At 32.3% G+C, this 11,574-nt stretch overlaps 3 protein-coding genes across 4 annotated transcripts; all 3 read left to right on the top strand.

Moving 5' to 3' along the window:
• On the top strand, positions 1,532–4,372 carry LOC107638805 (BRCA1-A complex subunit BRE). 2 transcript variants are annotated; one of them, XM_016342202.2, is made up of 14 exons: positions 1,532–1,700; positions 1,795–1,885; positions 1,971–2,151; positions 2,233–2,323; positions 2,571–2,606; positions 2,723–2,821; positions 2,925–3,055; positions 3,169–3,217; positions 3,327–3,416; positions 3,511–3,564; positions 3,638–3,703; positions 3,885–3,982; positions 4,087–4,162; positions 4,198–4,361. In XM_016342202.2, the coding sequence occupies exons 1-13, from the start codon at positions 1,614–1,616 to the stop codon at positions 4,148–4,150; spliced, it is 1,137 nt and encodes a 378-aa protein (XP_016197688.1). In that variant the 5' UTR covers positions 1,532–1,613; the 3' UTR covers positions 4,151–4,162; positions 4,198–4,361. The 2 variants fall into 2 exon arrangements, with proteins under 2 accessions (XP_016197688.1, XP_016197687.1); XM_016342201.2 differs by having other exon boundaries at positions 4,087–4,372.
• LOC107638804 (uncharacterized protein At4g37920, chloroplastic-like) lies at positions 4,495–7,840 on the top strand. The gene is made up of 6 exons (XM_016342199.2): positions 4,495–4,868; positions 5,082–5,422; positions 5,916–6,084; positions 6,432–6,676; positions 6,939–7,126; positions 7,211–7,840. The coding sequence occupies exons 1-6, from the start codon at positions 4,727–4,729 to the stop codon at positions 7,368–7,370; spliced, it is 1,245 nt and encodes a 414-aa protein (XP_016197685.1). The 5' UTR covers positions 4,495–4,726; the 3' UTR covers positions 7,371–7,840.
• LOC107637567 lies at positions 8,721–10,370 on the top strand. Its single transcript, XM_016340970.2, has 3 exons — positions 8,721–8,939; positions 9,753–9,822; positions 9,957–10,370. The coding sequence occupies exons 1-3, from the start codon at positions 8,838–8,840 to the stop codon at positions 10,010–10,012; spliced, it is 228 nt and encodes a 75-aa protein (XP_016196456.1). The 5' UTR covers positions 8,721–8,837; the 3' UTR covers positions 10,013–10,370.

Raw genomic sequence — 11,574 nt, 5'->3', positions numbered from 1 at the left:
AGTGATTTTTTGCAAATACTTTTTTTAATGTAATTCAAAATGAGAATCAAGTTAATATAATTTAAAAAAAATTATAATTCGTAATGTTATTATAGGCAAAAACAATAATTATCATTAAAAGCCTACCAGCTTCTAGGACCTTTTGTCAAATCATGTTGAATTATTAGATACATGCATAGTAAAAATCATAGGAAAATGAGTACTTAGTTAACAAGTCACAAGTTGATACGATATATAAGCCATTTATTAAGACTTAAAAAAAAAAAACATTTCCTAAAGGTTTTATATAACAAATTTATTGAAAATATCATACTTATATTTTTTAATAAAAATTTATTGTTTTAAATGTAAATAGATAAGATCGAGTTTCTTAATAAATATACAGGTGCAAATTAAAATAAATTAAAAAATAATGATTGATTTGTTTTATTTCTTTAAATATCTTCTTATCTCTTAAATATATAGAACTTCACATGCATTTAATTTTTAAAAATATCACAATAATAATTTGAAGATTTTATTTATTTAAAATTGGATAAACTATCGAAAATGTACTTGAATAATCCTGACAAAAATACAGCTAAATTTTTTATTGATAAAAATACTCTCAAATAAAAATGCGACAAAAATATTTCACATTCAATATGTATTTCTCAAAAAATATTTTAGAGATTAAATTTTGATGTAGTTTTTTGCAAATATAATTAAAAAAATAAGATAACTTTATTCTTAAAATTTAGTGATTTTTCGCTAATTATATATTTTTTTGTAATTTTTTTAAAGTATGATTAGTTGTTGACAAAAAATCACAAAAAAATATATACTTAGCGAAAAATTACCAAATTTTAAAAATAAAAATATTTCATTTTTCTAATTATGCTTACAAAAAATAGCATTGAAATTTAATTTTCAAAGTATTTTTTGAAAATACATATTTAATGTTAGATATTTTTTTAGCGTTTTAAAATTATTTGAGAACATTTTTGTTGATAATAAAATTTGAATGCATTTTTGTCAACAAAAATATTATTGGGTGTATTTTTGGTGGTTTATCCTTAAAATTAAGAATAATTTATTAGTACTTTTAATATTTTTTAAAGAAATAAATACCAAATCAGTATTCAAAAGATTTTAATGCTAATAAAAAACAATGTAATTGAATTGAATTTAACTGATTTAATTATTTTTGTTTCAGGAATTGAATTCATCCAAAGGATTTTCAAATACTCTAAAAATAATTTTGAAATAATTTAAAAATTTGATAAGTATACTTCCAAATTTGTCGAAAGACATCTCTAATCAACACGATGCTGATGTGATCACAATATTTTACTGATTTGATAATTTTTTTAGTTTAATTACTTAACTGTAATTAACATTTAAAATAAATCAAACATTGTCTTAATTTCATATCTAGAGTTAATTATAATGTGGCATTATACTAATTTGTATTTGGTTTAAATATTAATTACAACTAAATAATTAGATTAATAGAATTGTCAAATCAGTAAAATACGATAAGGGAAAAAATAAAATATTTACTTATTACATATTACATCCACACTTCCAAGAGACGCAGAGAGAGAGAGAGAGAGAGAACAGAAGATCCAAGAATGGCTGTTTCAGCCGCAGATAACGTCCCTTCCTTCATCGCCGCCCAGCTCACTCACCTCCTCTCTCACTTTCGTTTCACTCTCAAGGCAAGGCACTCTCCCAATATTCTCGCTTTTTTCACTCCCACCAAGTTATTTCCCTAATTAGGGTTTTCTATCTTACATTTGGGGCTTTTTGCAGGTTGAACAAATGTGGTCAGGTGATAAGTACAATTCCGGCCCCTTCGATCGATTCACACTCCTCATTCCCTTCTGCTTGGACTTCATCAAGTGTATTATTTATTTCCCACCTTTCTCAATTGCAAAAATTTCTCCCTTTTTTTGGGATGATTATTAGGGTTTTTTATGGGATTTCAGGGGATGTGATATACAATGTCGAGTGTCCTACCGTTGCGCCTGATGTTATATTTGGACCCGAAGATGAAGACTTTCACCCATTTCACATGTCTTCTGATGATGGAACACAAGCTAGTAACTGTTTGAGTGATTGGAACTACAGAGACCCTGCCCGCCTCCTTTCACTTGTTCAATTCTTGAGGTGAAATGAAATTAGATAAAATTACGGATATTTGTTTTTCTAGTGTGATATTGTTGAGTGAATGTGGTTTCGCTTCAATAGGGATCAATACGTGTTGTATCAGAGGAAGCGTGTAGGAAAAGTCGATGATGATCGGTTGAAGTTCGAAATCAGCACCATTTTATCCAGGGAGGTAAATTTTCAGATCATCACTTTATTCTTGCAAAGTATTCACAAAATTGAGTAGTTGTTTTTGGTGTATATGTCTCTGATTGTGCAAGTAGTTCTTGACTTGATTAGTGTGATGCAGCTTGATCTCTTCCATCTCTTTGATTTGGAAAACACATTGAATTTTGGATGATGCTTTATATGTAATGGATATGGATATGATTGATCCTTCCCTTGACTGAGATATGTCTGACTGTGGAACTTTGCTGCAGGGAATAGAAATGCACATGAGTTCTGTTGCTGAGAAGGTATTTCTTTACGAAATGTGTTAATAATTTTTACGATCTACTCATGGATGGTTGAAGAAATTAAAGTAGGTTTTGGACAATGTTCTTCACTCCTATAAGTTTGCATTTTAGTGTAGCCAGAGGAGGTTAAATTTGCTGTGCCCTTACTGGACATGAACATAAACAAGATGGTGCCTAGTTGCCCATGGAGGTATCCTCAGAAGATACACTTGCAGGTTGCTTTCTTTTCTCTTTCTAAACGACTCTCTTTAACATCTTAACGACTTGTTTTTGGCAACAAACAAATAAAGGGAAAACCTTATCATATGCTAAATGTAGGTTGTATATCCTGTTGGGAGGAAATATACCTCTGCTCCTTCAGCTCCTCGCCTCAAATTGGTATCTTCTTCTGAGTTGAAAGCTCTATTTTCCATTGATGATGTCAAGCTGCCTCCTTGGTTGGATGGGATGTAAGATTTTTGACTTGTTATCTTTATTCCCCAATGATAGGTATATCCAAGATTAAGTTGATTTCTAAATACTGACAATATGTTGGCTTTTGTGTTTATTCTGTTTTTCATAGGTGTTTGGCAGAATATCTTCCAAACTTGGAAGAATATCTTGAGAAACAGGTTAGCTGAAAATATCTTTTCTATGTTGTCTGTTACAATTTAGAAGTGTTTTGTGGACATCCTTGTTTTTGTTAAAATTATTGTAAATTTTAAGTTGTGTTTAACTTAGGTCTCGGAGGCTGTCTCGTTAATTGATCTAAGAAGGCAATTCATTGAAGCATTGGCCATTCAGCTAGGAAGGCCGGTTGAAGCTGATCCTGTAGTTGCCCTTGACTCGTATTCTCAAATTGTTAGTATTGTTCGGTTTTGATATTAGACATTAACATGCTAGTTTCTGGCTTCTTTGTTGTCAGGTCTTCTGCAGAAAAGCAACTTTTCTTTCTGCAACTGGAGTTTTCACATTCCTGGTAGTTTACAGATATCATTACTGATGGATTATGAATTGAGTTTGACCAAAGTCTGACTGTTCTGTTTATTTAGGTACACTTTCTAATTCCAACTCAGTTTCCAAAGCAACAGCCAGCTATTATGCTTCAAAGTTCACAGGTTATTTTCATTTCAACATACTTCTGTTTGGAAATTTAGAATAGGCATTACTGTGTTAGAAATGTTGGGCAGCAGATAAATAAGATGCTCTTGTGGGACAGTTTTACTCATCTAGGCTTGTAGCTAACCTTTCTTCATTGGGCTATATAACTCACCCTATTTTGCATTTGTTATTTTTTAGCATTTTAATTCCCAAATGGCGCCACTTAAGTCGCGTTCTATAGCTGATTATCCATGGAGTCCAAGATGGGAACCGTTGCTGATGGCTGAGCGAATCTAGTGAGTGTTTTTCAGATTATCTTCTTGGTTTTTGCCATTATGTATGGTAGGTTCTTCTCCGCGTCATCCAATCCAATCCAAGCTAATGCGAGTCATTTCTGTAGTGAGTTTCTGGCAGATGAAGCTTTGAACTTCAAGCGACAATGCAGCGAGGGTCAGCTTCAATAATAACTTTGTTGGGGAATGTTCAAGCTCAATCCCAGTATATTTCTAAGGCAGAATCTTTAAAGTGGTTCATTATAAACATGTAATTTTGGTCTGCTGGATCAATGTATCTTTTTTGTTTGAATTTAAATGAATTTGCTATCGAACTTCATCTTGTTACTCAATGTATTTGAAACAGATAGATATTGCTATGCTAGTGTATAATTCGTATGTTTCTTTTTCTCCTTTTTTTGTGCTCTATTTTGTTATTATATAGAAAAAGCTTGTGTGTGTCTATTCTAAGTTATGAAACAAGCAAAGGCAAATTTACCGATGCAACATTCAATGAATTTTCGTTTCAGGGGAATAACAAAGACTAGTTCAATATTACTATAAGAATCTAAACCAAATTATTGTTACAAACTTGAAGAGAATAAAAATGAAATATATAACATTTACAAGATTATTGTTAACCTAAAATTAAAGGGTGAAAAAAAGAATAGAGGGTAAAGCAGTGGAGTCCTTATATAAGAATACAAGAATAAGCAAAGGAAATTACCAATTCAATTCAAAGTACTTTCCAACTAAAGCTGAAGCTAAATGGAGTCACACGCAACGATTCTTCGGTCGCGCTATTATTCAGTTCCTCTAGTATTGTCCACTACCCAACCCACTCCTCCATTTCTTGCTTTTCCCTCCAAAACTTCTCTTTCATTTCCGCGCCTCAATTTTTCCACCTCAGGTAATTAACCACTTAATTATTCAGTTAGTTACAATTGTTAGCTACCCTAGTATTCAAGCTTGCACTCCATATGTTTGTATAAATGCCTATATGGGATCCATACTTGCGGAGCAAAATTTATTCATATTTCATTTGTTTTGTTTGTTTTCTATGTTTCAAGAAATCATAGGGCTGCCACTGTGAACATTTTTTCTTTTTATTTTTGATATGAAGCAGGGGGAAGGTTGCGGCACTGTCTAACTGTTAGTGAAGGCTTGTCCTCTGCCAGTTCCTCTGGAAGCAGTGTTGATGTTGATGATGGCAGTGGCGGTGGCGGCGGAAAAGAAGAGGTACTGTTGGATGAGAGTCGAATGGTTAGGGTGTGTGATAAGCTTATTGGTGTTTTCATGGTTGACAAGCCCACACCTACCGATTGGAGGAGGTTGCTGGCTTTTAGCAGGGAGTGGGACAGCATTAGGCCCCATTTCTTCAAGCGATGTCAGGATAGGGCAGATGCCGAGGCTGATCCCACATTGAAGGAGAGGCTGCTCCGCCTTGGAAGGAAGCTCAAAGAGGTATGACCATGTGAATGAGAGGCTTATGTTAATATCTATTGCAGCTCAATTATAATGTATGTGCACTATTTGTAAGACAAGAAACGAATATTAAATAAGAAAGGTGTTAGATAGTACAAACCAAACTGTTATACTGGAAATTTGTTACAGGTCAAAGTTTGATGCCCTGGAAACACCATTTGTAAGGGCCTAACAAGACAGATGTTTGTATAAAGGAAATAGTCTTGCACTTTAAGAGTTTAAGTATATACCATTTGCAGTGTTTATAGGGTGTAACCATATTGCTATGTGCACGGAAAAGGTGTGAAAGAAAGAAAGGAGGAGGGAAGGAACAATATCTCCTTGCTTTTCAGTCCTCCATTTTTGTTTTGTCACAGTTTGAATGGGATATGATCATTATTGTATTTTTGTAATGCAGTCCTACCATAAGCTGTATTTATTTGGGAGGGATAAAGTAGAGAATTTGCAATTTTATTAAGAAGTTCTTGTGCAGATTGATGAGGATGTGCAGAGACATAATGATCTGCTTGAAGTGATTAAAGGGGACCCATCAGGAATTACTAACATTGTCGCCAAGCGTCGTAAAGATTTTACAAAAGAATTCTTTGTGCACCTTCATACTGTAGCTGAATCCTACTATGACAATGCTGAAATGCAAAATGGTAAGATTTTGTTTCACAGACTTTTAGCATCTTTGTCTATTTTCTCTAACACTTTGGTTTAGATTCCAATATCATATCATCTTCATTTCTTGTCTTGTGAATTATCAAGCCACATTTAGTTCATTCAGTTCTGAGTTTTGAACGTATTTTGAACAATTAAATTATTTCTCATTTGCCATAAATTAACTTAAATGAGGTAGACTAGAAGGAACTTAAACTCTTAAATTTATGTAAATTTTAGTACCCTTGATATCGAAACTTAAAAACTAGAATAATATTAATTGATCATCAGAATACTAATGGCAGTAGTTCAGTCCTGCATATTTAACTAATTTATTTGTTTATAACCCTTGCAAAGCTTGGGAACACTTGCTTGGCTGCTGTACAAGCCTATGATGATGCAACCAAAAGCATGGAAAAGTTAAATGAAGCAGAGTTGAAATTCCAAGATATTATCAATTCTCCCTCACTTGAAGCTGCCTGCAGAAAAATAGACAGTTTGGCCGAAAAAAAGGAACTTGATTCCACATTGGTATTGATGATCACCAAAGCTTGGTCGGCTGCTAAGGAATCAAACATGATGAAAGATGAGGTATTGATGATGAAATCTGCATTTTCCTATTCCTATCTATGTTGATATATCTACTTAACTTTATAAGCTCGAAGGTTAAGAAATTTTTGGATGATTATTGCAACTAATATAGTTTATTTAGGGTACATTGGTAGTGTAACCACATGGGAATTTCCATTTTTGTTAAAGGAGAGATGCCATAAAAGGGTCTACTCATTTCAGATTTATGTTTACCGTAACATTATATGTAAATCTTGCCATTTTCTTATATTATTGTATGCAGGTAAAAGATGTACTTTATCATTTATATAAGACTGCTGTGGGAAACCTCCAGAGACTTGTGCCAAAAGAGATTCGAATTATCAAATATCTTATTAGAATTGAGGATCCCGAGGAACAACTGTGTGCTCTCAAAGATGCATTTACACCTGGAGAAGAACTTGAAGGAATCGATGTTGATAACTTGTACACGTATGTATTAATTTCAGAATGTAAACTTACTGAAATAGAATTTACTTACAATTTTGTGTTAACCATTTTGTTGTTAATTTTTAGGACACCAGAGAAACTTCACACATGGATAAAGACTGTGGTGGATACTTATTATTTGAGCACAGAAGGTACCCTTATTAGGGAAGCAAGGGATATGCTGAATCCAGAGGTCATCCAAAAATTGGAGGTCCTTAAAACTGTTGTGGAAAGGAATTTCATGTGAATATGAGCTTAGCTTAAGAATATGAATATGGGTGCACTTGGAGCATGAGTCCTAGATGTCTACCAATCTGTAAGCCCCAAATTAAACGCATTGATGCAAGGAAGTATCTAAATTATGGCCATTGTTCAAGGGTTTAGACATTTTCTTTAAACAATAGAATCAGCTAAGGCAGGGAAAAAGCTAGACAATTCTTGATAATTATAGCGTCTAATATAAAGTTAGGTCCTGGTTATTTTGGTTTCAATAAGATGTTGAAAACTGGGTGAGAGTAGGGGAATGTGAACTTTGCATATGGTATGGCATATATGAGATAGGAAAATGACATATTGGAAATTGAGAATTTGAATAAAATATTTGTAAGTGTAGTTTTTGCAGATAAATGTACAGCCTTTTGTATCTATTCCCCCCTTTATTCCTGTGTGTTTAATTAAATTCAGAAAAATGAGGAATAAAATACAGATTTGGTCAAATATGAATATATTGCATGTATTAACTATTTGCTTTTCATCATTGCGGTCGGTGATTGGCTGGCCAATTTTACTTATGAAATTGGACATTGATTGTAATTTGGAAATTTCCTCCTGGTGGTTACGAACTTAAGATAGTGGTTCCTTGCTTGTGGAAATGTTGTCCCCTCTATGCTGTTGTTCCCCACTTTTTTGTCACTGAAAAGCAACTTTTGACAATTGTAATTGGCATGATTTTATCATGGACTTATTTGATTGAGTGGAGGGGGTTATTCAACAAAGATTCCAATCTTTATATATTCTCCACTTATGAGTTTAATACACGTGTGAAGCGTTTGTTCAAGATATCTAAACATATTTTTAGGAAAGATCACTTGGGAAGACTGGGAACTATGAAGTGTGTTCCTAGAATATATTTCTAGTTATGTCATTATTATGTTTATTAGATATCATTTTAGACAGACCCCCTAATTCGGCTATGCTAGGCTAGCATAGAAACTATAGCTATGTCGGTATAGTTATTGTCCATATTTACGACTGTTACATTTTATTTCACACTTTTCATTCAATTTCTATGAGAAAAATTAGTTCGGTCATTACAAAAAAGAAAGATACTGATCATCGTTAATTCTTCTTCCTTCTATGGTATTATTAACTCGTCACTTTGAAAAAAAAATTAATAAGGAGAATCAGCCAATAAGGGAAAATTCCCCTATGGCTATTTTTGTCGGTATTTTTTTCAAAAAATATTCTTAACTTTCGCATTTTTTATATTATATTTATTTTTTTTCCCTCCAATTAAGATCTGAATGTTTGTTCCAATTGGAATCGCATTTTCATTATTATTGAGAGGCCGAATAATCTTAGTACTTATCTTTTGATAAAAATAAATAATAAATGAAACACATTGGAACAACAAAGACAAACTAAGCTCATACAAAACCAAAGGAAAACCCCATCTAACCCCTCAAATCAAAATCTCAATCGGAAAAAAAAGACGATGAGTTCAAGCGATAATACGAACGCCATTGCTGAATGTACGAAGCAACTGAGGCGCCACGAAGTTGCCATTGCTGAGCTCAACAACCTTCCCTCTTCCTCCGTAATTACCTTACTACCCCCTTTTTACTCTTTTTCCATTACTTCTAGGGTTTTGATATTCAATTAGGGTTTTTATGCTTCCCACTTTCTTGAGTTTGATGGGAACAATAAATTATTTTCTAGCTTCTATCGGAACTGTACTGGACCTAAGTGTAGTTATACAAATTAATTGGAATAAGAATACTTACAATTTTGGATAATATGTACCTAGCTTGCTATTGGGTTATTTCTTGAGTTAGGAAAACTAGTTTGGTTGCAATGAGAATTCAACTCATGTGTTTATTCTGTGACTTACTTTTATGAATTTATCCTCTTATTCCCTTGAAAAATGTAATGTAGCACTAGTTCACATTTTTATCAAATTTGCAAATTCTTAGGTGGTTAATTTAAGAGTAAACCTCTGATTTTGTCCCTGACCAAAGAACATGGAGTGATGCAGGATAAAGTGGTTCTTTGCAATTTTAATTAGTCCTTTATGGTGAAAATTCATGTGCAGTTAAGTTGATGACAATTTAGTTAAATCTATCAAATTATTTAACTGACTTTCAGCTATCAACTTCACATGAAGTTAACTGCACTGGAGTTTTTACCTTTGAAAAAAGAGTGACGAATTTGAAAAATAATTGGGAGTGGTAACTCATCCTCCTAATCATTACTCGACAAATTTAGTCATTCTATACAAAATCCGTACATGTATGAAGGAAGCCTCTAAAAATATTTGTGTCTTCTAATATTTCTATATTTCGTGGCAATTTCTATTCTAAAATAATTACCCAATAGGTCTAAAAGGACATGCTTTGTTTTCTTGCTGCAGGCTGTGTATCAGAGAAATTGCAACTTATATTTTCGCACAACCATCCAGAAAGCAACAACAACGGAACAAAGTAAGAATTATTCACCTTTGACTATGTTCTTCTCGCATGTTTTTATGTAATTCTTAGGAGATACCCGTGTTTGAAGGTGCCAATTACCAAACAATTCTAATAACATATTTTTCCCCTGAATTTGTGTTGGTCAGAGCAACTAGATTCAGTCAAAGCCAAGCTAAGAAATCTGAATCCTTCTTCTTCGTAGCCATGAAGCCTAATTCTTTCTTGGTAAGTAACACTAACAATTTCCTGAGCTATGAGGGAGGGCAATAATGTAATTAGGGGACTAATGTTCCAACTTGGAAGTTTCTTCTTTTGTCAAATTGCTATGTAAAGTGAAATGCATTTTACTAGTAATGTTTGTTCTACACTACAAAATAAACACTTTAATTGAAATTTGTCCCTTATGAATTTTGTTTTATTACTGACTCTTGTGATTATTTGTGTTTTGATTGGTTATTGTCTTATGGACATTTGATAGCTTCGAAGAAATTGTTATAGAGAACAAGATGCTATCAAAGATAATCTATTGCTTCAAATTTGATGTATGATAAGATAGTTTAGTGTATGGTTCAAATTTGTCCCACTAAGTTATCTTAGTACACTACTTACTTCTTAAGATGTATGTATTTTATTTTATTTTTTTAATGTAAGCTTCATGAAAAGTTATTTTTTTATTAAAGGAAATTAATTTGAATGTGTTATTAGAATAACAAAAATTATATTTATCTAATTATATGCCACTATATGTATGATTCTTTTAAATAACTTGGCAACTAGCTAAGATTAAATACTATTGACTATATGACCATATATAATTGGTGGATGAGCGACTCTTACACTGACTTTATACAAAACTAAAATCATAAATTAGATATAAAAGAATAAAATGTAATAAAGTTGGAGTAGGTCTATGAGGCTGAAAGAGCAAGGCTCTGACAAAATATCTTTACAATAAGGTGAGAAGATAAGGTTAAAATTTTAATGGGGGTAGCTTTCGGCACAGCAAAGCTTGAGAAAGAAAACCCAGACAGTAATCGAATTTTTTTAACCCTTGGAACTGGGTAATTATATCTGATTACTCTTACAAGATCTTCTACGATTTTAAAAAATAAAAAATAAAAGTATCCATTTTTTAATTTATCAGTCAAGCAAGAAGAACTAAGCAATTCTTGTATTTAATAGCAACCTTGGTGTCATCCCTACCCTAATAATTGAGATAGTATGTCAGCAAATTTTAACGTGTGTGTATCAGTGTATATACTATATAGTAATAATAATAATAAATCATTTTAAACACAATAATAGCATTATAACAACACTCCTTTTGTTTTTTCTTTGTTCTTTCATACAACTCAACTTTCATTTTTTATCATTTCTTCTCTCTTTTTAATTAGTAGTTTGGTGTTAATTTACTACATGTATTTGGGTATCACAATTGAAAAAGTATAGAGTACTAATATATTATCTGCCAATTTATTGTCAACAACAATTAATTATTATATTTTAAATATATGCATAAGGAGACACATTCACGAAATACATTTATAAAGACACTTCTATTAGACACCGTCGTAAAAAATAAATTTTGTTAGACACATCTACAAAGACACTTCTATTAAACATAATTATAAACAAGAGTTGGCAAAAATTGGTAGAATTTTTGTTGGTAACATAGTGGAATTGATCACAATTTAGTTGTGCATTTATACATTTTTTAAAAGAATTTTTCTTCTAGGTATTTTGGTCATAATGAAACTATTGCCA

This window comes from Arachis ipaensis, chromosome B04 (genome assembly GCF_000816755.2).
Source record: "Arachis ipaensis cultivar K30076 chromosome B04, Araip1.1, whole genome shotgun sequence".
Classification (NCBI taxonomy): Eukaryota; Viridiplantae; Streptophyta; class Magnoliopsida; order Fabales; family Fabaceae; genus Arachis; species Arachis ipaensis.
The sequence above is the reverse complement of the archived record's forward strand: the minus strand, read 5'-3'. Positions and strand labels throughout refer to the sequence as shown.